The sequence below is a fragment of the Chroicocephalus ridibundus genome, chromosome Z (genome assembly GCF_963924245.1).
Source record: "Chroicocephalus ridibundus chromosome Z, bChrRid1.1, whole genome shotgun sequence".
NCBI lineage: Eukaryota > Metazoa > Chordata > Aves > Charadriiformes > Laridae > Chroicocephalus > Chroicocephalus ridibundus.
The window spans coordinates 43,484,356-43,510,672 of NC_086316.1; the positions used below are offsets into that span (position 1 = coordinate 43,484,356).

A 26,317-nucleotide genomic window follows, 5' to 3' on the forward strand; every position below is an offset into this window, starting at 1 on the left:
AGCTTTTGCTGTGAAAGCTGGTAGTGCATCAGCTGCTCAGCATTTGTGGGTAAGCAAGAACACACCTGGCCTCGCTAATGACTACTCAGTGCCACTTAAAGGCTGATCAGAGGTGAGGGCTGTATTTACAAAGTAAAAATTGCAGTAGTCTGAAACACAGCATGCAGTCGCAATGAAACCTTAGCCAGAAGGCAATTCTCAGCATATTTTAGGATCCCGGGACCAAAAGTGATATCAATAATAGTTTGCTTACTCACCACTGGCACTTGAAGCACCAAGACTCATTAGCTATCCTGTGGACAACCTTCAAGATCTCTAAGTATCCTTCTTTCTGCTTTTTCTCTAAGGACATCTGCCTGACCATCTAGATACTCAGCTGCTACCCAAACCTCTTTCAGCAGAAGAGATTAGAAATTGGCAGTGCTGAACGTGAATGTCTCCACAGGATCCTTGCTAATAGGTGTTAGCTAGATTAGAATAATAGAATCATCATAGAATGGTTTGGGCTGGGAGAGACCTTAAAGATCATCTAGTTCCAACCCCACCTGCCAGTGGCAGGGACACCTTTCACTAGACCAAGTTACTCAAAGCCCCATCCAACCTGGCCCACTTTGAGGGATGGGGCATCCACAGCTTCCCTGGGCAACCTGTGCCAGTGCCTCACCACCCTCACAGTAAAGAATTTCTTCCTAATATCTAATATAAATCTCCCCTCTTTCAGTTTAAAACGGTTACCCCTCATCCTGTCACTATACTCCCTCATAAAGAGTCCCTCCTCATCTCTCCTGTAGGCCCCCTTTAGGTACTGGAATGTCTCCCTGGAGCCTTCTCTTCTCCAGGCTGAATAACACCAACTCTCTCATCCTGTCTTCATAGGAGAGGTGTTCCGGCCCCCTGATCATCTTTGTAGCCCTCTTCTAGACTCACTCCAGCAGGTCCCCTTCTTATGTTGGGGGCCCCGGAGCTGGACACAGTACTCCAGGTGGAGTCTCACCAGAGTAGAGGGGCAGAATCACCTCCCTTAACTGGCTGGCCACGCTTCTTTTGATGAAGCCCAGGATACGGTTGGCTTTCTGGGCTGCAAGCACACATTGCCAACTTACGTTTAGCTTCTCATCAACCAACACCCCAAGTCCTTCTGCTCAAGGCTGCTCTCAAGCCATTGTCCACCCAGCCTGTAGTTGTGCTAGGGATTGCTGTCACCCAGGTGCAGGACCTTGCACTTGGCCTGGTTGAACTTCATAAGGTTTGCATGGGCCCACCTCTCAAGCCTCTTTAGGTCCCTCTGGATGGCATCCCTTTCCTCCAGCATGTCAACCGGTCCACACAGCTTGGTGTTGCTGGCAAACTTGCTGAGGATGCACTTAATCCCACTGCCCATGTCGCTCACAAAGATTTTAAACAGCACCGCTTCCAGGACTGAACCTTGAGGAACATCACTCATCACTGGTAACAACTTGGACATAGAGCCATTGACCTCCATCCAGCCAGTTCCTTATCCACTGAATGGTGCATCTGTCAAATCCATGTCTCTCCAATTTAGAGACAAGGATGTTGTGCAGGAGAGTGTCAGATGCTTTGCAGAAGTCCAGGTGGATGATGTCGGTTCTCTTCCCTTATCCACAAATGCTGTACTTCCATAGTAGAAGGTCACCAAATTTGTCAGACATGATTTGCGCTTAGTGAAGTCATGTTGGCTGTCGCCAATCATCTCCTTATTTTCCATGTGCCTGAGTGTAGTTTCCAGGAGCATCTGCTCCGTGATCTTACCAGGCAGAGAGGTGAGACTGTAGTTCCCCAGGTCTTCCTTTTTTTCGCTTTTTTAAAAATGGGTGTTAGGTTTCCGCCTTTCTAGTCAGTGGGAACTTCACCGGACTGCCACAGCTTCTCAAATACCATCAAAGTCTTTTCTTTTCCATTGGGGAACAATCATGTTCCTAACATGCCATCAATGAAATGAGAGGCTGGAATGACTTCTGATGATCATTAAGTACTATCACATATAAAGCCAAGCTGTTTTGACAGTGTAGGCCATCATCCAATTAAAGCAATCTTTATGGACAACAGTGTGAATATATGAGGCGAAAATGAAGCTGTGTAAGATTGTTGGGTTTCTTTCTCCACCTAGTTTGCCCATTTTGCTACAAGGAGAGAAAGGTTCTTGTCTCTGCTTCCAAGTTTACGTCGTGACTTTTTTGGTTTGTCTGTTTTATTTGTCTTATGAGCCTTACAAGAAAGAACTGGAAACACCTATGGCCCCTTCCCGTGAGGCAGTATGTAATGAAAATTTTTTGCAGTGGAGGATTTAAAATGCTTTTAAAATCTGTCCTGGCAAGCCAACTCAAAATGTTGTATTTTCCTTTCATCTGAGGATTTTTTTCTTTTTCAGCAAAATTGTTGAAAAAAGATTGATACACTGAAAAAGCATTTTACAAAGCCAGGTACTTTTCAATTGAAAATTCCTGCAGAAACCCTTCAATGAATTTATAGGAACCTTAATCTGGTCCTAGATATAACAGCTAATTAATCTCAGAATAAATATAGCATGAGCACTCTATAATAGAGATGAGGCACAGTTATTAATTATTAATAGTCAATGCTGTAAGGCTGGAAGATAAGTACTCAGGGGAAGATCTTTCCTAAAACTCAAATTGAAATATGCAAACAAATATAGGGTTGGCTATTTTCAGAAGTACTAGCAACGACTAGGTGTTTATCTTCCCCTGACACTCAGAGAGCATTAAGCACCTAATTGCTGTGTCTTTGAAAATCTCCAAAAATTATAAAGTAAAACTGCTCAGTTTTCTGGAAGATTCAGCTGAATAGCCTTCGTGTTTGCAATCTTCCACCAACAGAAGGTCACCACAGAAATATGAGCTTCTAAAATCTGCCTGTCAGTTCCTTGACCTCCAAGTGAATGTCTAGATGGCTTAATTGCTCAGTGTCTTTTCAATCTATTTTTAACCCATGAAAGTCAGGTTGTAGGGAAACATATTTGCTTTTGGACGTGCTAGCTAAATGTGCATTTCTGGGGGTTTGATGCACTGCATGAGGAATTGCACCCATGTTTCCCCTTTTTCTTTATTCATATGGTGAATTATGAGGGTTTCATATTTGCAAATTGGCTTCTTTTACCTCTGACTTTTGGTTAGAATAGGTAATTGACTTTTGCAAACAGCTGTAAATGCTGACCTGGCCTGTGCTAATATTTCAGCCTGACCTTTCAAAAAGAATTATCAAACAAATTGTGTTGTGTTCCTGCTAGATGAAAATAGTGAGATGCCTCTTAACTCTCAGTTCCCTGGGAACAGTACAGCATGTCTCACTGTCCAAGTTCCTCTTGAAACTGAATCTTCAGCTAGGATTGCCGAGATCCCGGTGGAGGTGGCGTGGGTGTGTGAAGAGGTTAAGGAAAATAAACTTGCACATCTGCGTGTCTTGACTGGTTTCCTATCTGAGAATTCATTCTGGGTTATGTATATATCAAGTACTGCAGACTGTATCATATTTCTTAAACGGCCTTACCTTTTTATGAACAACCCTCACCCCCCATTATTCGGAGAAAAATGTATAAATAATGTATCTGTGTGATCTAAAAAAGAATGAAATGAGCTAGATATTTCTGATAAGTTGTTGAATCAGTCATTGCTTTCTCAATTCTGTTTTCTTTCTTCCTTTCCCCCAAAAAAGAGAGATAATAGGGAGCAGGAAGAGGTGAAGAAATGGTGCAGGGTTGCTTGTTGTTGTTTGAAGTTTGGGGTGGTTTTTTTGTTTTGTTTTGTTTGTCTTTTGAGTACCAGGGTTCCATATCAGTCTCTCAGTGATAAGTGAGCTTCAAACAGAAATACATAGTAGTGCTTATCTCCAATATTGCAGTAAACTATATGCAGGAGTTTCTGAGCAGCCATAGCGTATAAGCTGCAGATATTTGAAAATGTTCTTTCCAAGTTATTTGTTTTGTGAGTAGTGCTGTTCCAGGAAACTAATTTACAGTTACCCCTGATTTTGACTGAATTCTTGAGACGTCATGATTTTTAAAATAATAGTTTTCTGTCACCTATTAACAGTTCCTACAAAATATCTTCCCCTTGCCTTTCTCTGTAGTAGAATTACTGTAAGTTATGAGGAAAAATAGTATCTGATGTAGGATATTTTAAATAACACATAGGGTTTAAAAAATGCTAGGTTTTCTTTTTGCAGTAGACTGTAGGGTTTTAGAGCTAGAATCAAAAGGGTTAAAAATGAAACCCCTTAGTGCAAGGTCTTCCAGCATTGATTATGCTCATTAAAACTGAATACTTTGCTTTTTGACCAGCTGCATCTGCAGCACAAATCTCATATTAGTGTGGAGATTTTTTGCTTACAGGAAAAATCCTAGTACAAATGCTGCTGGCTGTGGTCAGAAGTGGCACTTGAATATCAGCATGTTCTTTTGTCAATCAAAACATCCTCCTGAACAGTTCAGCTAGTGTTAGCAGGGGATGCGCTAAGGCTCTTAACTAAAATGTGAGCCCAGCTTTTCGTCGCAGAAGCATCTGAGTTTATTTTTCGTAAGTATAAAAAAATTTTCCTGCCATTGCAGACTTTCCCTGGAAAGTTATACACCAGCTAGTAGGCATCCATACCTCTCTCTCTGTTGTGCAATGGCTGTCTGTAGCGTAAACATTTAATGGAAAAGTACATTATTTTCCCTTCAGATTTTTAGTTCTTGCTAGAAGAGAACAATAGCTTGTGTTCTGAGGGTGCTGACTGAGAACAGAGTCACATATTTACACATGCTTTAGTTATAGGAGACTGCATTAATGAACAGACGGTGTTAGCGTTTCCGAACAGTCTGTGCTACTGTCCAATATGATCACTCTTCTGGAAAAAAATAGCTGAAAGTGTAAGACTGAAATGTCTGCTGCAAACTCATCACTAGAACCTGTTTCCTTTGAATTTGTGTTTGAAATATTTGTCTTATTTTTATCTCAGCTACATCTTACAACCAGTTGTAACATCAAGTATCCTTACACAGGGCAATTCCAGTGTTTAAACAGTATGGAGGTGCTTTTTCCAGTTTATGTATGTCTCAGTGAAACAAAAATCCTACTTCCTATTTTTGTACCACATACATCTACAAGGATGTTGTTGTCTGCTGTGATCCGTATTAACCTCCGCTCTCTGCTTTGCCTTTCCAGCACTGGCTTGAGCCCAACAAGTCCATCTTCAAGCAAATGAAATGTAAGTGTTGATAGCGCATGTTTTTAAACTGCTTTTGAAATGTCCAAAGGTTTTCCTGAGCTTCCATGCAGTAATGTAGAATACGCCTCATTTATTTCCTGGTGCAAATAGGCCCTTCGCATCTTATGTGGACTCATAGAAGCTCCATGCTGCCCTCATTTCACTCTCTCACAGTGCTCTTTGCACATCAAGAGCTTTGCCTTACTGCTCAAGGCTGGAGCCAGAGGCCAGCTGATGTGTGTGGGGTGGCGGATCTGGTGGGAAGACCTGTATGTGCTGCCTTTCGTTTTCCATCAGACACTATCAGCCACTGGGAGATGGCAATAGGCTATGGAGTGTGGCAGTCTTAAGTGGTGAGCTCCTGCCAGAGGCAAGTGGAAAATTACAATTGTTATTTTAAAAGGACTCCTCAAAATAGGAATGTGTTATTTTAATTTTCTTTTTGAAATGTTATGGTCTGGCTCGTCCTTTCCATTACATGGGCCAACTGTGAAGACTTCTTCAGGAAGCAGAACTACTTTGGTACTCAGAAGTTTACATCCAGCAGCGGAACAGAGTGTTTATTTTAAGTTCTGGAGACTTGGTTTAGGCCATTGGGAGTTGTGTCTTGTTTAATAAAAGCTGTTGTCTATCTATCTACTTAGTATATGAAATGAAGGAGAATTTTACTGACATACCCTTTGTATGCAGTTGTTTCCTGTTTTAAGGATAAGTACAAGGTGTCTTTTGTGTGGAAGATAATGTATTTTTTTTTTAAATGTGATGAGTCTTAAGAGATTGTCTAATACGTTAAAACAGTTAATTCTGGGTGTTGGCTGGACTTCACGGAATACTTCAAGAAATTCTTCCATTAATGCAACAATAGTATATATTACAACATGTGTGTACATGTGTATATAAGCATGCACACATATACCTAGCATATCCAGTGTGAACTGTTTATAGCTAGTGTTTAGGCAGCTGGAGTGTTTTCCGGTAAAAAATAAGTTCAAGAATGTCTAGCTAAAACTAGGTTGTGCTCCTCTGCAGTGCTAGTGGAGGAAGAAAAGAGGGACTGTAATAATGAGTTATCTTTATCTCTTTCTTCCTTCCAGTGCACCGAAAGTAGAAGAGTTTCCTCAAAGTATCCTCTAATTTGCATTTGTATCACTGCTTGTGCCCAACAAAGTGTAAGGGCTCATGCTTCTTTTTGCACTTTGCATAGCAACATATTCAGGAACCATGCCAACAGATGCACTCACTGAGAGTGTTTTGATTTATTCAAAACAACTCTATCTGCATATAGATGTTGCCTAGATGTGATCGATGGTACTCCATAAATTCCATAGATGTAGCAACGTGATAGTCTCATCAGAGGACTTGTGTGGCTTTTGGGATAGAATCCTAATCAAAACTCTGAAGACTGAAAAATGAATGCATAGGAAAAAAGCAAAATAAAATGCAACTAATATGAGGTTATTTATCACAGTGAAAAGGTCTCAACAACAACAGCAAAAGAGAATGAGATGCAAGCAAAGGCGTTTTGTTATCAGACCTAGATTTAGGACACAGAACTAGAATTAACTATGTGATTGGCTTTTTCTTCAGTTTAATACTAGTGTAACTTAACTTCATCTTTTGTCACAGATGAAGAACTTTAGTTGCTGTGATAACCCTTTAAGGTTACAAAACTTACCCTTTAAGGAAACAAAACAAGGAGCTAGATATACATTTTATATGCATGTGTGTAGAATCCACGTAGATTACGCATAAATATATCTTTTGCTCTCACAGGTTTCAAGGACGTTTTTGTAAGCATTTCACATCAGGAACCTCTTGATTTATTTTTCTAAAAATATGCTACATTGATGTAGAACACTAAACAATTTCTAAAGGGACACAAGTTTAATTTGTATTTTATCTAAAAATATTCAGTTTACTATGAAAAGTTTTAGACTCAGAAGAAGAAATTACCAATGTTCATTTGAAAAGCATTGCAGTCTCAGGTGACACAAGCGAGGACTGAAATTAATAGCAGGTGGAAAGTGTAAAAACTGAAGCAATGAAGTGACTGGTTAATAGAACATACATTATGTATCTGACTTCTGGAAGAAATGGTGGCAGAAAACTATTCACAGTGACTGTATTAGACGGAGGTTTCATTTTTTTTCTTCGCCATTAAGGAACTCAGAAAACAGTGAAATGGTCTGTTTTGTAAGAATGGACTTTCATTTCCTCTGATGCAAGAGGTGGTTGTATTAATACTAGTGATTTGAAGTGTTCTAAATTCAGTTGAATGCTCAGATTTACATAGGATTACGGAGCACTTGCATACATGCAGCAAAATTTGAAAAATGCTGTGTGCTTGATCTCAACTACCATTTGAGGGCAACTTCATTTTCCCCCAGCACAGTAACAAGTTTTTCAGTGTATTTATTCATGCAGCTCATTACTGACAAATATTCAGAGCAGAAAACGAATGACAGGGAGTAGTATTCTAATACAAATTTCAGTAGGTTTTCGTGGACCTCCGTAGTAGATGAATCATTCAGGCATAATCCCTCCATATAGTCAGGTTATACAGAAATCACAATTTGGCAGTTACACGTTTCTGTTGGTTTATGTTTGAAGCTCTGAAGTTTGCATAGGTTCTTGTGTGATGCGCTGCCATTTTAATTTCTTTTGCTTTGGCAAAGATTGCTTTAAGTTTGTATTTAGCAATACTGGGATATGACAGAAGGAATCTTCCAAAATATTTTATATTTTGCCTTATCACATATGAAACCATATTTAAGGTGTCCATTAAATTGCATTTGCAACCATTTAAATGTGTCCTGGTGCAACACAGGAAGAATGAAGGCATGGCATCTTTTTTGTCTCAGCATCTACCTTTGCATTTTCCATCTTCACTAGAATGAAGTTTATAATACGATGTGTAAAGTCTAGGTCTGTGCTTCAGCCATATATGCCACTAATTTTTCTTGAGGGGAAATTTTAGTCTCTAAGAAGTGTCTTGAACCACTGCCAGTCTCGTTTGTACTGGTTGAAGCCAGTTGGTGGCCAGTTATCAGTAGCTGTGAGCACCACGCTTCCAATAGTGTGTCGAAAAACTTTCTGGAAGGTTGCCTGAAGTAGCTGCATCTTTATGGTTCTAGATGAAGACCTTTTTAAACCAGTTTTTATGTTCTTTTGCATATTTTTGGGTCCACTGTTATTCTCTCCCAGATGCTGACAGTAAAGTTCCTTTCCATTTGGCCGTCTTAATATTTTTTTACTTATTTTCTGTCCAGGAATGTCACATCAGCATTGATGTTTAAGTAAAGAACCGAGCTTTCCGATGCACTTTCCCTCTCTCTTTTTTCATTAATTTTAAAGGTTATTCTGTATACTAAGTATGCAGGTATTCTGTAAGCGGCTTTGTAGGAAATATCAAAATATATGGGGTTTGTTCTTGATGACAGTGGAACAGAATCAGTTCTGTTGCTCTGATGTGCAGGAGTTCAAAATTTGCATGTTTTCAAAATTTGCATCATCTCAAATGATCTGAGAGAGTAATTGAAAAAGGATATTTTCCTGTGTCGGGCCACTGGAATTTGTTAATTTTCTTAATCTCTAATGCTGTCATAAAATGTGAAAACAGATAGAATGAAACAGGGGAAACAAGAACCCAGATGCTGAGATGGGTTGTCCAAAACTTTATAAAGATTCTTGAATTTCAACAAACTTGTCATCAGTTTTCGTGTCTCAGTACAAATCTGAAAAAGAGTTTAATCAAATATGAGGTTCACAAATCCATGCACATCGAAACCAGGAAGTTTTGTGTCATTCTTCAGGCACTAATCCAAATGCTGTATATTCTTTACCTATGATCCTCCTGAAGATTTAATAACATGCTTTAACGCGTTACTGTAACTGGTTGATGAAAATCCACGTTGCCTTGTGCTGTCCCATAACTAATTAAGTGCAATGAAGAAGACCCCACAATTTGAGATTTATGGTAGCTCAGGTATATCTTAAGCATAAAATAAAAGCACTGAGTAGTGTTCTCTCTGTCTTAAGCATGCTCAGCAAGCGGTATGGATAAACAGCTGATTTATTTGGTAGGGGAAGAGGTATACGGAAACAACAACATATGTCTTAGGGTTCCCCAGAGATCCTTCTGCAGCGTCAGTGAACATGAAGACTGTTTGAGTGTAATGTTTTTTTGTTTGTTTGTTTGTTTTGTTGTTTTTGGTTTTTTTTTTTCAAATGAGCACTAAGTGTTGGTAGGGTAGTGTAGTTCAGAGAATATGTAACATCAAGGAGAGACGCAGGAAGTTTTCTGCAATGTTGCATTCTCAGGGATATGAAGATAAACATCTGCTTTTGGCTTTCAGTATCCCTCTGTACTCCATGTATAATCAAAAAACCAACACTGCCAGTACAGCTCATTACAGAAGCTAGTATTTGTGCTGGATGAAAAGCAGGTTGTTAAAAACAAACAGGAAAACTTCCAGAGAGATCTTCTGTCCTTCTCCCTCTTTGGTTCGCACTTTTAAAACGTCAATCAAGTTTTTCACCAGCTTTTAAAAACAATTTTTCTCTTGCATAAATATTTTTTTTCTTACTGTTTCAGGTTGTCTTTCTATGAAGAAAATGGTAATATGAGTGTGTAGTTTTTCTCAGGCTTATTTATGCCCTATAAGCTCTTCATGTACACACAAGACGAATGATTCAGTGGGCTTTGCTTAAAAATGAATGCATGTGAGACCCTTACACGTTGGTATCTGTGTCAAGGGGTGCAGTGCCCACATCCCTCTTCGTTCTGGTCGGGGTGTTAGAGGTTTGTTTTTTAGCTAGGAGCTCCTTACTGTTTCATGTACATTGGCCAGTTTGTCTTAGTTAAATGCAACTGAAATAAACCTTAAAAACATACAATCACAGTTGTGTGGAAACCTTCCACACTGTGTGTGTGTCGTTCCTTCATGAGGGTCTAGTTCATAACTGCTTTCAGCATTTGATATAATTTAAATGGTTTTATTTGTTCTTCTGCCTTCATCTCTTATGTGCTGTTACCACATAAACTGGCAAATTAATACCCCCATTGCAATGGAGTTCGCAGACAGTACTATTCTCCATGCTGAAGTCCTTTGAAATTTTTGTAATTGTGAATCTTTTTTAGTGAGAAAGCAAAGCCTGTGATGGTAGGAAATTCTGACAAAGCCTTGGGCATTTCACTGTACCAGCTCCTCCTTATCTGACAGATAAAGGACCACTCTGAAAGAAAAGGCTTATAGCTATTATAAAACTGATTATATTCAGGCTAGTTTTGCGTTGAAGAAATGTTCTTCTGCAAATTGAGTTCTGTTTTGGGAAGGTTTGTTGTTAATGTTTCCCCTTTAATGTGTGAGTAAGTGGCAGAAAGTAATTTTGCTTTCAAGGAATTGAGGAATTGTCTGGCTTGACAGTCTCATGTCTTGAGCTGATACAATTTGCTGTCTGTCTTGCTTTCCACTAAAAGAATATCGTGAATGGGAGAGTATGAGGTTCCTATGTGTGTTTCTCCAGTGTTGTAAAATCTGTAAGATGAAGGCCTTACTAAATGTTTACATATCATCAAATGTGTTTTTGTAGGAACATAAGGCTCATGATCCATTTTAAAATCAAAATGGAGAGGAAAGTGGATAGCTGTGGGGGCCCCTTTCAATTCCACATTGTTTGTGGCTGGTTTTCTAACTGAGAAAGAGGAACAGAAAAAGAGGACCCCGTTTCCTCCTGTAATTGCAATGTACCTTCATATCTCATCTCCGGAGATAGATTGGATGGAGGGGATCATATTCTTTTTAACATTTCAAGTTGCAGGTCAGAACTGTGCCATTCTTGCAGGCGTTGCTGAGGAAGGACCTCTGTGTAGCCGGCTGCAGCAGCCTTGTTTCGTGTTGCTTGCTGCACTGATGAGGAATATTGTTAGAGAAGCTTGAGTCTAGGAAAAAGTTTACCAAGTAGGCCTCAAACGGCCTTGCCAAATCTCCTGTGCATTCTGTGCATTGGTGTATACTTCTGTCACGTACTGGCCTTCTGCTACAAGGAAAACACTTCCTATTACAACCTTTGCTCTTAACTGAATGTGGGCTGTTTTTTAAGTGCAGTGTATGGCCATCCTTTCCTCACTATGACACTCTTTGCATACAGGGCAGCTGTTGCTTTTCGGTGGTTGCCACGTTTCTTTGTTTTTACCACAGCCAGTGTTTCAGTCGTCGACATCCAAAAATTTGCATAAAATTCAATACATTTTTAGGGTCTTGCAGTAGGCTTGTACTAGCTAGGGCCCTGCAGAGTCATGCACTAGCATTTCTTATTTCTGCATCCCTATTTCAAGCACAAACTACTTCTAAATCAGACAGTAAATTTAAAAGTCTTTTTTTTGCTGAGGAAGAGCTCTTGCTCATTTAATACAGGTTGGCTCTTCTAGCATGTTTTTTAGGTGGAACCGTATTCTGAAAGTGCAAGCTTTTCTCCCTTGCATAGTTTTAAGACGGCTATTAAGAAGAGACAGAACCATTTAAGATTACTTATGTTATCTTTTGCTTTGTCGAGGCAATGTGACTCCTTAGTGCGTTACTGGAAGGCTTTTTTCCATTCTGTGACACTGAATTCAGTTTACCTTCCAGTTTGCCATTACAGGGCAGGGAGGATATAGCAGTGTCCTCTGTTTTGCAGCCTATTTCCAGTCACTGTAAGACAACGCTGCGGTCACATCTAAGAAGCTGAAGCCCAGAGAAAGCAGTTTGTATTGCCTCAGAGGGCTTGTCCAGATTTTATTAGATTGAATGTTCAAAGCATCCCTAGAGAACACTTAAGGCTTGTTTTTCTTTCTCCATTTCCTCATGGTTGTTTCTGTTTGTTACTGTTTCCTTGCTTTCTTTGTTTCTGTATTTTTCATCTCACCATCCCCATCTATTCTGACGTTCCTCCTTGCATCTTAAATGAGTAGTTATTTAAACAAGTAAAAAATCGTCAAATCAGGAGTTTTTGTTGAAGCTTAAAAAGTGCGACATGAGGTCTTGAAGGGAAGATATAAGTTCATCTTCAAAAGCAGTTGAACCCTCCAAAGGTACCAACCATAACAAAAGATGTAATGCATTTTTGTTTAATTTTGGTTTTGTACATCACGTGGAACTACGTGATATCCAGAGATGTCTTTCTGGAAAACTGCAGCGTACAGGTAAATACTGCAGTCAAAGTAGCTTAAAGAATATCATGATCGTTGAACTAATTTCCACATGCTGTTTATACAAGCCAGTGAGTTAGTAAGCTTGAGGAGATGGTGCAGTAAAATGTTCTGGTAGCTTAGTGATTATTGTTGCAGGTTATGATAACTAAAATGTAATTCTCTGTTTCACCTGTAAAGTTCTTTGCCCTTTTCTTCTGCCTTCCCTTCTTTTCCTCCTGTAAAAGCACCCCCTCTTCAAGATTTGGGAAGGTTAAATTGACTGTATGCATTGAGTATACATTAAGACTAAGGGACTTTTAAAACTAACTGGAATATTATAGATCTGCCCTTTACTGTGAATTAAAATTGCATGGATACTTTACTTTTAAAATAACAAAACAAACCAAAACCACAAAATCCTGACTTGTTAATTAAGCAACTATAAATGTTGAGTACGAGTGTAAGTGTGTGCAGAAAGTTAATTTCATAGTTAAATATTTTAAAAAAAGGATTGTAAGTGTGCACTTAGGTCTGTAGGACACTCCCAAATGAGCGCAGTGATCACATGTTCCTATTTTTTTTGAAGCCTCAGCTTTTTCTCTGTTTCTGTCCATTGAAAAATAGCTGTGCTGGTAAACATTTTTGTAAAGAGGACCCAAGCACGGCTTACCGTGCCTTGCTGCTTTAGAGCAAGTTCTGCCTTAGCGCTTGCTCCTTCTCCATGCACTCCCTCGGTGTTACCAGCAGGCCTGCCAGTTACCGTGGCCTCCGTAACATAGGTGGGTTTCTTCCCTACAACATTTACCTTTGGAAGATGCAATATTTTTCTTCTCACTTCAAAAAGAAATTTAAAACATGAACATTACCTGTCTACAGATAGCTGTGAGGGCTCTGCCTACCTGTGTATTGTGCCTGATGTGATTGATGTTTTTAAGCCTTCTACGTGGTTTTCACATGTCTTTTATTCTAACATGATTATCACAAGATGCCACTTTGATTAGAATAACAGTGTTTGATTTGCTTTTTGTCCCTCCTGTAATCACTGGAAGATCACTGGCCTAGGATTAGATAATATCTTGAGTGCTATTAAAGATACAACAGTGGGATATAAAGCTGTGTTCATTAATGTAAAACCGAGAGACAGTTTCTGATTGATGACTTGAAATCATTCCTGTTACTGTGATTTTCTTTATTTATTTACCTTTTTTTAATTTTTTTTTTGGTGAGAAGTGACAGTATTGTAGTTAAGGACTGGTTGATACCATAGGTCAGGAGTAGGTAAATACTGGAAACAAGCAGTTCTGTTGTCTCAAGCTTCATTAACCAAGCTTAAAATGGTTTCTTCCATTTTTTAATCAAGGCATTATCATGATCAGGAATAGCAAATATACATAACACCTTTTTATCTCATTGTGACAAGATGCAATTGTTTATCAATTGGCACAAAAGAAGAAAAAAAAAGACCGGCCGAAATGTGTTTTGTACTTCTTGGATCAAGCTATAAGTCTTATGAGGTGCAAAACCATTTATAAATTGACTTGCATAGGTTAGCTGTATTTTGCACATGCTTTGGCCTTCTTTGTCATATGTTCTATTCTTTTCCTGTGTATGTATAATGTTTATTGGTTTTGTTTGAATCCCTGCCTGAAGCTTCAGAGCTAACCATCACACAGGCTACTTCGTAAGACTCATGGAGGCCACTCCTTCAGAGTGGCTGAGGCAATGTTTGTTTGCTACTGTTCTCACGCTTTTTCTTTGTCATGTTTCAGCTCATCCACCATATACCATGTGCTTTAGAGTGAAATTCTACCCACATGAACCCTTGAAGATTAAAGAAGAGCTCACCAGGTATTTTTTTTGTGTGTGTGTGTTTGTTTGTCTGTGCATTTAATGTACATCGTTAACAAGTTCAAAATAAAACACTTTGTTGCGTAGGGTAAAATACTAGAGGAGACAGACATTTGCACTACTGAGAGCTTTTTTATTTATTGTGATACCTACGGATTTTTGGAAACAGTTTAAGGGGACTTTTCTACAACACGTAGGTAGGTAGTGATGCTGTTGAAGAACTTTCAGAAAGCGAGGCAATGGTGAAATGACTGGGCAAGGATGATCCTGGCTCGTCCTTTGGCAAGGACTGTGGTCTTGAGTAAGTTCATTTTGTGTCTTAATTTTTCTTTTTTGTGTGAAATAAGATGTGAAGTTTAATTCGGTAATAGCCCTAACTCTTTCAGCAGGAACATGAGTAGCCTCACTGAATTTTCTCTTGTGTGTGTCTTTAAGACCACAAACAAAATTGTATTTTTAAAGTACTGATAGACCTTTAGCAAACTGGTGCAGAGGTGAAATATATTTATATTTTTAAAGTACAGCTGCTCTGGAGGTTAAGAAGTCTTGTTGTTTACATTGGAATTTTGCAGCCTTTGCTGTGAAAACACACCTGTGCAACAAATGGGAGTTAACGTCCTTCCTACTAGCCATTGTGAATATTCTGTTGCTCTGGGTGTTTGGGGGAAGAGATGTAAGGAAGTAACAGCTCTTCTGACCTCTGCAGCAGCTGTGCAGGACTGTATGTACGCCTTACCGCATTATTAGTCAGCAGGTTGCACCTGCTGACTAAGAGTTGCATGTTGAAGAAGCACGGGGCGCCTGAGCATTTCTTGCCTTGAGTTCTTCACTGATGCTTTCCCCAAGCCCTCCAAATTCTTATGCTCACGAGTCACTTCATGAATGGGAGCAATCCCATTATCCCTGGTCTCATACTGAAAGTTTCAGGAACAGCTTGCATTCTGCTGAATGGTAAGTTTATAGTTTGTATAGAACAGCTGGAAGATGCAGTTCATATTATAACTGTTTATCTTGGGTGAAATACTAAAACTGTTAGCTGAGTGAACAGGTTGTAAACCAGGAAGTCAAGGGATTTTCATTATTTGTTCGTGTTTGTCCTTGGATGAACATTTTATTTTTTTATGAGCCAGAGTATAAACTTCGTATAGACCTTCCTCATTCAAGAGCCTTAATTAATTGACTTTTTTTTTTTCTTTTAACTACTTGGATACCCTCCCAGGAGAATTTTTATCGAAATGCAAAGCATCTAGAATTAGCTCACTGAAGTGTATTGTGCTGTCAGTATGTTTTAGGCCTTGCTGGAACATTTCAAATTAATTTTTAAAGTTAAGCTGCTGTATGAAGAGTGTCTTTTTTAAAACTAATACTATTAAGACCTTAAAAAGGATTAATAATTTCTCTTTCATATGTCTACCTTGTGCACATCATACCCTTTTGTATGTGATTGGCTTTGTATTTTCCCAGTGTTGCTATTTAGGAAGCTTTGCTTTGTCTCTGCCCAGGTCCCTTACACAATATAAGTGTAGGAAATGCTCCTGAAATGAGCAAGTGAAGTGTAGTCATGGAACTCGCCTCTGAGAATTTGCTTCATAGCCTAAAGCAGAGGGTCAGATTCAAGGTGGTGCTGTAAATTGGCTGGAGTTAATTTTTTTCTTGGATTGCAATGATTGGTGAAATTCAAGAAGAAAAAAGTCCGTTAGTATTTGACAGAGAAGAGTCATGAAGCCTTGATAGCTAGTTGGCTTTTTGTTAGATTTTTTATTTTTTTTAGCTCTGCTCTGTTCACTGGACAATCACTTTTGTTGCAGTGTGTGCTTAAGATGATTTGAAAATAAATTAATGATATTGTCACCCTTTGACTTAAAAGCCATCTGTACTTCATAGCTGTATACAGTCAGCTGAGTCAGAGTAATGGTGTTTTGCATTTCTGCTACTCTCCGTGCCTAAGGATGTACAGAGCTGCTGTCTTCTTCAACTGGATAGAAATCTGACGGGTATCCGTAGTTCCCATTTGGGTAATGAAATTAAGATACAGTAAGACTCATCCTGTCACATTGTCACACTGCTCTTTGGTTCAGAATATTAATTAACCCTGTCTAAATCCCCCATGTGGATTATTGTCGATGCAGTCTTTGTAAAAGCCTTATAGGAATAAATCTTTAATGAAATAGCCCATGGCAGGGGGGTTGGAACTAGATGATCTTTAAGGTCCCTTCCAACCCAAACCATTCTATGATTCTATGAAATACCATAGAGACATCAGAGACATAAAGATCTTAAAAAGAGCTGGTTTTCCTGCTTTTCCATGGCAATATCTGATGTTAAAAAATTAACATCCATTCAGTACATGAAACTGTGTGTGTATGGAGTAAGTTGTTTGATTTCTGTGAAAATAGCATAACATGGATAGAAATACTAATCATGATTTAGACATTGCTTACAGGAAGAAAATTGAGTATTTGTCACCTCAGATTACTGCTGCTTCATTTCTGTCCTGCTTTTGGTAGCCTGGGCTGAATTGTAATCCTTGAGTTAGTCTGTGGTTTTACAGGTGGAACTATTTTCAGGAAATTGAGATGGAGAATGAACGAGCTGAAGTCATCCCTCTGTCTGTGATATTATAGAAAAAAACCTATAAGAGCCTGACAGTGCGCACACACTGTGTGTTCAGGGGCCAGGAGTGCCTTGGGCAAAGGATCGAGCCACGTGCTTGCCTGTCACTGCATTTCGTTCCACTGCTAAGGACGTCTGTGAATATCATCAGTCACATCGTACCATTCCACCCGCTTACTTTCATCTTCCCTTGTTTTAATTAACGATCGCTTCCATAGCTATGCTTTTGAAATAAAATCAGTGCCTGCCTCGGGATGTTAAGGCACTTTGAGATATTATTGCTAAATAAGGAATTCCGTGGACTCAGGACAAAATTCCCGCCTCTTGCTGCAGAAGGAGGTTCTGTGTGGTCCATGATCACCTTTTTCTCTAGAGTCGGCTGGCATTAGGATTGCAATTCACAAGTTAACTTCAGTGGCCATGGGGGTTGTCGAGTCAACATGGATTTAGAAGATCTGTCCTTGTTTTTTGGAAATAGTGCTTCCTCAGCAGGGCAGTGAGGCCATACATGTTTGAAACGTGTTTGAGGAAGACTAAACACATACTTTTTATTAGTTAAACTAGTCAGGCATTTTTGCTAATGCCTTTTAAAATATCGAGACGAGAAAGTGGCAAGGATTTAATTTATTTTCCTTAAATGATGGGGCCTCTGAATTTATTTTGGGTGCACTGGAGGCTCAGCAGATTGCAACAGAAAGCAGTGATTATGGATTTTTTTAACAGTTTGTGTAATCTTTTGAAGGGAGAGAGGTGCTCAACCTTAGTAGAAGAATTATGTTCCTCTATGCTGTGGCTATCTCTGAGGGTTTGACTTCTGCTTCATGCACGGTATCTGGAGGACGTCAGGCTCTTCTGAGTGGTACATCTGTGGCTTTCTAGATCTGGTTGTCTAGCACGTCCAGGTGACTTGAAGCCGGAACAAAGTACTTCTGTTTCAGAAAGCAGCATTTAACTGGCTTCACTGAGCATCCCTAATGAGAGTAATAACTACTAGTTTTTAATTAGGCAGTAGCAACATGACAGGCAGGTCCTCACATCTCCCTTGCTCCCTGCCACACATACCTGTAAAACATAATTTTGGTTTCTTTTCTTGTTAAATCAGCATCTGCTCTGCAGCCTGTTTTCTGGCTGACACTACACAGGATTGGGGTAGAGGCCTTGAGTATGTACATTTTCAGTATTGCTGCTAATTTCCTTTTCTCCTCATTTTCTTTTTTTTTTCATATTTTTGGTGCATTCCAGAGAGCATGATAGGCTTCAAGGCGAGAAGGGGTTTTCTTTAGCTATGTGCACGAAATCACGTGCAGAAAAAAGGATATGCCAGAGTTCACTATGATAGTCAAGATTATTCTGCTGGCATGGCGTACAAAGATATAAAATTGTCATGAAGGAAATTGTAACTGCAGAGGTCATTCAATTCACAGTACAAACAGCATCCCACTACACTCTCTGGAAAGCGCAGGCATTTTTGCTTGGTGCCTCTCTTCACTACTCTTTGATCTCAGGTCAGAGCCCTGGAAGGGTCCACAGCTGGGAAAGCCTGGGATGCTGCCTGTGAACAGAATGGGAACAGTCAAGGGTGCGTGTACAGATGGATCCAAAGACCAGTCACACTTGGGCACAGATTTTTACTATGTTATTTCTTTTCAGTGTTCTTGTTTAGGTAATAAATAAATCAGTGTTTGTTCTTTCTTATGTAATAAAGTAGCCCAAGGCCTCATGCCTTCTTATCTCCAAATCCCTACATTATACTATGTATGTATAATTAAAATGAGAGAACATAAAGTCATTTGAGGTCCTGAAGGAACGATCTAAAATGCTACAGATAATACTGTATCAGCAGTAATCCATGATTATTGTAGAAAAAAACAGACCTAGAAAAGGGCATGGGTGAGTAGCTGGCAGAATTAACCGAAGATGGATTATTTCAACTAGCTTTCATCATGCCCTTTTTTCCTAATCCATATTTCCTAATCCAAGAAGCAGTTCTTCAATCACTAGGCTGTCATAAAACGGTGTAATGAGTACTTTGATACAAGAAAAGCATATAAAATGACAAAGACTTGGGGTACGTAAACGTGGCAAATTCAAGAGCCCTGAGGGAGCTAGCTTGGGCGAGGAAGGGCAATTCAGCTGCAGGCATGTAATGCTTGACTAGCCCTGTCTCAAACAGCTGTACTTCATATTGCCTTGTACTAGAGGAGCCTGGTGCTTTTCCCCCCAGAAGTGGGAGGCCAGCTGAGGCTGATAGCGTTCCAGCTGGTTGTTAATGCTTGAATATCATGCCATTTATTTGCAAGTTGAAAAGCCTTGCATTATGTTCATCCTTCCAAGGTGAGGCCTGTGCTGCCGAACCCTGATCTGGGCGTTATTTAGGAATACTTCTGCCTCTTTGGGTACCCTGTCCTGCTTTTCTTAAGATGTGTGGTGGTAGCTATGTTTTGATGCCTCTGCAAGTCCGCCTGTCTGTTTTGGCTTTCTCTCAAGTGAGTTTATAGTTCTAATAGTATTGGACTCACAATTAGATTGAATAGCATAGGTCTTAAAAATGAATGAGTCGTTAGTAAAAGCACTTTGTGCTGGCAGGCTCGCAGATAGCATTTGGGGTGGGGAAAAAAATTATCCAGGAGGGTCCTGGATTTTTTGGTGGAGCTTGTGCCTGTGGGAGAAGGAGACCTTACGCATTCAGAGGTCCTCCATCCCCCATCCTCTGAGGTGATGCATGAGGGCTGAGAAGATGGAGCTCAGTTGTGGAAGCTTCCAGAGGAGAACCTATTCCAGTGCTGTGGTGGGGCTTTTATGTACCCTGTATCCAAAACAAAGCTTGTGCTTTACCACTCCTTTGTCCTCTTTATTCATCATTGAAATGAATTTTTGTGTAGCAATGAAGTTTCCTGCCCCCCGGCCCCCTCCCAGCCCCATTCCCCCAATAGCCAGTGCTGTAAAGCAGCTGGCTGGCATGGTAATTTTTCCCACCTTTCGCCTTTCCCAAAGAAAGACTGTACACTGTAATGCAGGCACTGGCCAGCTCTGAAGCCAGAAGGACAAGCCCACATATTGCTAGAACAAGTGGCAGTCATCATCATGACCACAGAAATGACAGCTTTGAGATTACTGGAAAGCTGTTATTCAAGTGACCTTTCCACCCACACCCCAGGGCAGAAAATGGACTATTTATTTCTGAGGGAATAGGTTTTGTGCTTGGTTTTGTTGGGGTTTTTTTTGGTAATACTATGGATCCAGAGCTTCTCTGGTGACTTTGGCGATCTAGGAGGAACTTAGGTTCAGGGTGGAGTTAAAGGTGCTGCTACTTTCATTTTGTTTGAATCCTTAGCATTAGTATTTCTTTCCAGAAAGCATTGAACAGGGAGGGTGGGTCACTACCTGTTGTGCAAGGTACTTTCCTTCATCTGCCTTAAGCAATTTTCCGAATTTCATTGCTTTCCCCTAGCTCTAGAATTGCAGGATTCAGTGAACAGCAGTACTGCATTTGCCTTTCCCACTACCCTCAAGATTTCGTAAGACTCAGCCTTATTCCTCCTCCGTCACCGTCTCTCCTTGTAAGGGTGGATCTACCCTCTCACTCATTTTAGTTGTTCTCTGTATCAAGCTCAACTATGTCCTACTTTGGATGCAGAGGCTAAAGCTAGGTAAAACACTCAAGATGTGGTTGCACCAAGGGTTTAAATAGTGGCAGAATGCCCCTCTGTCTTGTTCATAGTATCTGTCCTGATGATGCCCAAGATTTTATTGGCTTTTTTGGCTGCTGCTGTGCCCTGAGTTGGTGATTCCAAGATCTATCTGTCAACTCCTTGTTTTATCAATAGCTAATAGTGATGTCTTTTCTTTAGTTTATAAGGTATCGAAATACTTCTCAAATATTAGTAAGTAGACAAGCAATACATTTTTAGATAATATAATTATTGTCTCTATTAGCCTTGTTATCTAGGTGGCACTGTAAAGCATAGAAAAAGTGTTCTCTTAGTTGTGATATTACATACTAATATGTAATAGTGTTTATGTTAGATTCATAGACTTTGGCAGGACTTCTGCAGTGTACTTGATGATATCTGCTGTAGAAGGCAGAATGTGAAATTAGTGTCCAGAATAATATACATAAAGAGCTCATAAATTCTGCTGGGGTGGGGGAGGGCACCTGATCCAGGCATATTGTAAACAGGTGCATTTGTCCTCTGCTACTCTGCACCTGAGTATGCACAGTAGCATGGGAAAGAGCGCTGCAGTCAAAGTTAGACACCATGCTGAGATGACAATTTTTGAAACATTGCTGGACCTCTCGAGGTGACCGAGTCTGTCAGCTGGAAAGTGCTTGTTACTGGCATAAAATGAGTGAAGTGACTTGAGCACAAGAAAACACTACATGGACAAACCACAAAGTTTGGCTGGGCGGAAGCTTTCTTGCCTCATTGAACATCTTAAAATAGGTAAATAAATTGACTATTAAGCAGTTAGCAACATGGTCTCTGGGGGTCGTGAAGCCTGCTTGAAAACAAGAATAGATATTGCTGACCCTTCATCTGCAGTTGCGGTAGGGGCTTGGCGAACCTGGAGTTGAGTCATCTGTATTGCAAACAGATAGTAGATGGAAATGAGGTTATTCCGGTGACAGACATTTGTGAGTGTAAGCTCTGAAGCATACATTTACTAGCTTGCTGGTAAGCCTGAGTACTTAGGGCTGTAAATCAGGCTATAAAGTTGTGCCAGGGCTTTGCAAAACAGCTGTGATGGAAGGACAAGAGAAGCAGCAAAATCAGACCTGATTTTGCAAGTTATTTCTGTAAGTGTAGGCGATTTTAAGTACACGCATAAACCTTACAGAATTCAGGAGTCAGATAAGCATTCATAGGTCTTTGCTGACCTGGGACATAAATTACTTTATCAGGTTTATAGGAAGCGTCTGAGGTTGAGCCAACCTTTGGCAAAGCTTGCAACATTGGCTTTCAGTCCAAAGTTCATGTATCTCCTTCATTGGCAGAACTCCTTAATGTCTTAGTCTTGTGCCAGACTGCCCTTCTTGCTTTGAAGATGAACAGTATCCCGTGCAGCTTGCTGAGTGGGTGGTCTCCGAAAAACACATCCAGACTCTCTGATTCTGGGTATTCCCCTGCCCTTCTTATAAGAGCAAGTGCTTCCCTTGTGTCCCAGCCAACAATTTCTCCAGTCTTCACAGTGAACTGTGCTCTGTGCCTCTTTCCCCCTCTTGAATGCTGCCTTCTGTCTTGGAGATGTTTCTTTTTTTCTTTTTTTTCCTCAGAAATGGAATAGTTCTTTGAGCCATTTGATTAAGGATTTCAGTAGTCAAATGCATGCAGCAACTCAGCAGCACAGAATATTAGTGACAGAAAAAAATAAACTTCAGTATTTTTATTTAAAAAATGACTACTGTAATAGAAAGGTACATCAACAATTTAAGACATGTCCCCTGGGCCCCCCAAACAGCCACTGAAACATTGCAACAAACACCCTTTCATATGAGGGAGGAAAAACAGTGCTTCTTCCTCGGACTAGCAAGTGCTAGGGATTATATATTTTAAAGCAAAGAGAGATTAATAACATCGATGGCCTGTGTTTGTGACGCTAGCTAGCCTACCTGATGGGTTGTGTTCAGCTCTGTCATCCCATGATGATCACTTGGAAGAAATCAGCTCTGAGGCACAGCTGTTCTTTTCCCTAAAATTATATCTTATGTACTGTGTTTGTTAGATATCCTCTGCTTGCTCTTATTTATTTTCTGTTAACATACCTCTCAGCAAAATTGAATATGTGTTTGTGTTTTCCCAATTGTTTCAGGAAGGAAATATTCCCTGGCATGTTAGGGAGACAAGACAATGAAAAATGTGTTATTCTGAAGTTACAGAAAAATTATAATGGGAGTTTTCTGAAATTTTTGAATTCTGTTTTGTTTTTGTTTTTGTTTTTTTATTCTGAACAACTTGCAGAGCCAGTGATACAGCTGGAGGGAATGGATAATAATACATTTTTATTAGCTTAACGTATTGACCATATAGATTGAAAGAGTGTATATTATTTTTTAATGTAAGGAAGCTAACTTTGAGGTGTATTGCTTTTACAAATTTTCATAGTTTCATATTCTTTCATAGCAAGAAACTAGTATGATATATACTTATTCCTGTTTGATTTCTTTCTGTGGAAAACAAAGCCATATATTTCTTGTTTAAGATCGGCTCAGATAACTGAGACTATTACGGATGCAGAAATTTAATAAAAACATAGAGGATCTTTGATCCTGGTCAGCAACAAACGATTTGCTTAGAAATGCCACAAGTATGCACACTCCCACCCAAACCCGCATGTTCATCTGTATAGAATTTTAGTGGAATGCATAGAAATGAGTTTTTGCCCTCATTCTGAGGAGTTTCTGTTGATGCTGCTGTTGTCTTTGATCCTAAGTGCCAGTGTAGTATCTTGGTGACCCAGCACAAACTGTTGTATTTATGGCTGTCTCCCTGCATTAAGAAAGCTGGTTTTGAATTCTGCCAAATTCATGTATGTGTATTTTTGTGTTTATTCTCATAAAATAAGCATATATTGGGAGGGGAGGGGGACTCCCTGCCATCTCACTTCAGGAACCTAACTTGTGATTTATTGAATAGCATTTGAGAGAGAGAGAGAGAGAGGCTGCCTGACTCTCAAACAGGTGCTTTAGTCAATTCTTGAAGATTTTCCATTCTCCTTGGGCTCCCAAGATAATGGCTTGTAATAGGTGGTCAGGGTGGGCAGCATTGGTGCCTAATCCTGTTACAGGGGAAAGAAGTTCCTGCAAAACTCATTCTTATTCCTGTAAATACCAAAATATTAACGGAAAAGTAACTATTCATAGCATTTGCTTCCATCCGTACAGCTGGAGAGTTGGACCTAGCACGGTCCTGAGACTTCGGACTGGTAGTTCTCATCTCAGCCTCATGTCTGCAAACGTAGGTTGGGAGCAGTGGGTTAATACGCTTTTCCAGAAGCATCTTTACTTTCGTGTCTCTTTATAGTAGTTTTCAAACTCAGAAACCACCAACGTGCAGTGTCACTGGAGATCTGTTGACTTTATGTCTCAGCTCACAAGCCATGCTATGAAATCTTGGGACTTCCTTTCATAGGTTGCTTTTTTTGACACTTCTTGAAGGTGGACTCAGTTTGGCCTCAAGCTAATGGTCACTCTGGAGAACAACAACCCAGTTTTTCACCCTGGCAAGACTTAGCAAAAGTTTTAGGATGGGGACTGCTCATTTGCCCAAGTTATGTGTGGTATCTGCATTAATATACTGAGCCTTCTCCGGTAGGCTGTCATTGCAGGTTAAGAATTTTTACTGCATCTCATTGAGGCCTTTGGTTTGTCCTGATGCAGCTCCCCTCTGGGAAATACCTGTACTGTGGCAGTACCAAATTATGGAAGTGAACTGGTGAGCTGTTACTGGACACTGATTACAAGAAAAAAAAGGGGTTGCAAAATAAAAAAAAAGGCTTTAAAGTGCAAAGTTCCTGCAGAAACTTAATACTGTAGAGCAGTGAAGGGATATGTTCACAATGAGGAAAAAATTGCTTTTCTCGGTGATAACTGTCTCGTCTTTAGGTAGCATTTAATAACAATCGAAGGAAAGGAGGACAATCTCTCTTGCCCTTCAGATAATAATTCTAGTCTTGCTCAAATCTAGAACTCACTGTAAACTTCAGATAAGCTACTTGGTGCAGGAGTTGGTACACACAGAACCAAATAACTTGGGCAAAATATGTCTGACATCAATGTTATTCATAAAGCACATTTCCATTGGCTGCACTGTAGCATAAGGTTGGAGAGGACTGGCAGCATCCAGGAATTTTCCTGAAGGTCTGCAGAAGCAGACTGGGTCTGATAGTACCCTCTAGATAGTTGACTTTTATCTGACTAAAGCAATGCTTAAACGGTTTGTTTTCCCAGAGGGGTGAAGCTGCTGAACGGTGCAGCTGTAACCAGCGATGTGGCTGGGAAAGGAGCTGAGAGTGAGTCACTGGGACGTGAGTTGGTCCATCGTCTCTGGGAGGCTGCTCTCTGGGGGAGAAAGCAAAAGAGAAAGTGATGGCCTTGCAGCTGCGCCTCTCTTCTTGCTATTGGAAATAATGCTGCTCCGTGGTTGGAGGCGGAAGGCAGGTGGAAGGAGCCTCTTGTTTTTCCTCCCCAGTTCCTCTGGAGGAAGAACAGCTCTGAGAGGAATGGGAGAGGTTCCCCCCAGGCAGGTTCTCTGTGCCCGCTGCCCCCCTGGCCCTCAGGGAGTTGCTTCTGCCTCAAAACTTCAAAACTTATAAAAAAAAAAGGAAATAAATCCTCTCCACTGTGGTCAATGTGCTATTTTGTCTACAGCGATAAAGAGAGCAATTTCATTGTGTAATGAAATGACATTATTTAATGTTTAATGAGAGGAGGTGTGCTCAAACAAACCTATATTACCATAATTTATTTCACGTTACTAATGAGCATTTTAACAGCTGTACATTTTAAATAGAATACTCTCCATGCTGTCTCTTAGTGTTATGTTTGTGGATTTTTTTTACTTCTGCTGTCATTATTTCATTGTTACTGAGAAAAATCTCTTGTCTTACATCTAGTTTTTCCTGTGGTTGCGCATTGCCTCTTTTTCCTGCCATTTAAGGTAGCAAGAGAGAGATCCAGAATAGTAGTGCAACTGGTTTCACACTGATAAATTAAATCTGTTATAAAAAGATGCCACATCGTTTCCTAATTTTTTAAATTATATTTCAGATACCTCTTATATCTACAAATAAAAAGGGACATTTTCCATGGCCGTTTGCTGTGTTCTTTTTCTGATGCTGCCTACCTGGGTGCCTGCATTGTCCAAGGTAAGGACAAGCAGTAGGCATTTTTAAATACTTAACTCATAGGTGTGTTCAGTAGAAAGAGAAATTCAAAGCTGTTGTGGGAATATCGCTAGCAATAATGTATTTTTTTTTTGTAATGTATATTTTTTTTGTTGTTGTACTGTTTCCCTGCATTGACATGCACTGTAAAGTGTTTTAATTAATTCAGCTACTTACCCAACTAAAACCAAATTGGAATTTTAAAAAGTTAAAAACAATGGGTTGTCTTAGCATTTAAGTGAAAAAGTATTGCATCAGTGTTAGATTCCATTTATAAACAAAACAAAATTATGTTCTCAATCATGAATGTAAATGTAGCCTATTCCTTTTGAACTAAGGAAAAAGGGTCATCCAGTGCCCTTTCTTACGGTAAAGATGATCTATGTGATGACGGAATCTCTGATAAAAACAGAAGATGTAATTCAGGGAGAAATGTCTTCCCTGTACGGCGCCCCCCCCTTTTTTTTCTTCCCCTCTTTCTTCCCATCATTGCCTTAGCACCAAATTCAGGTACGTCTCTTGGTACACAGAGAAATAGTTAGCTAGATGTCCGATTAGGAGCTTTGTGTGTGTGGAAGT

The 26,317-nt window shown here is 39.8% G+C and overlaps 1 protein-coding gene across 1 annotated transcript in view; it reads left to right on the forward strand.

Moving 5' to 3' along the window:
• The window catches only part of FRMD3 (FERM domain containing 3), a 141,539-nt gene that overhangs the window by 70,207 nt on the left and 45,015 nt on the right, over positions 1 to 26,317 (forward strand). Inside the window, exons 3-5 of the mRNA XM_063320805.1 lie at positions 5,181 to 5,223; positions 14,164 to 14,242; positions 25,623 to 25,720. Coding sequence (XP_063176875.1) covers positions 5,181 to 5,223; positions 14,164 to 14,242; positions 25,623 to 25,720 — 220 coding nt within the window. The remainder of the gene's footprint in view (positions 1 to 5,180; positions 5,224 to 14,163; positions 14,243 to 25,622; positions 25,721 to 26,317) is intronic.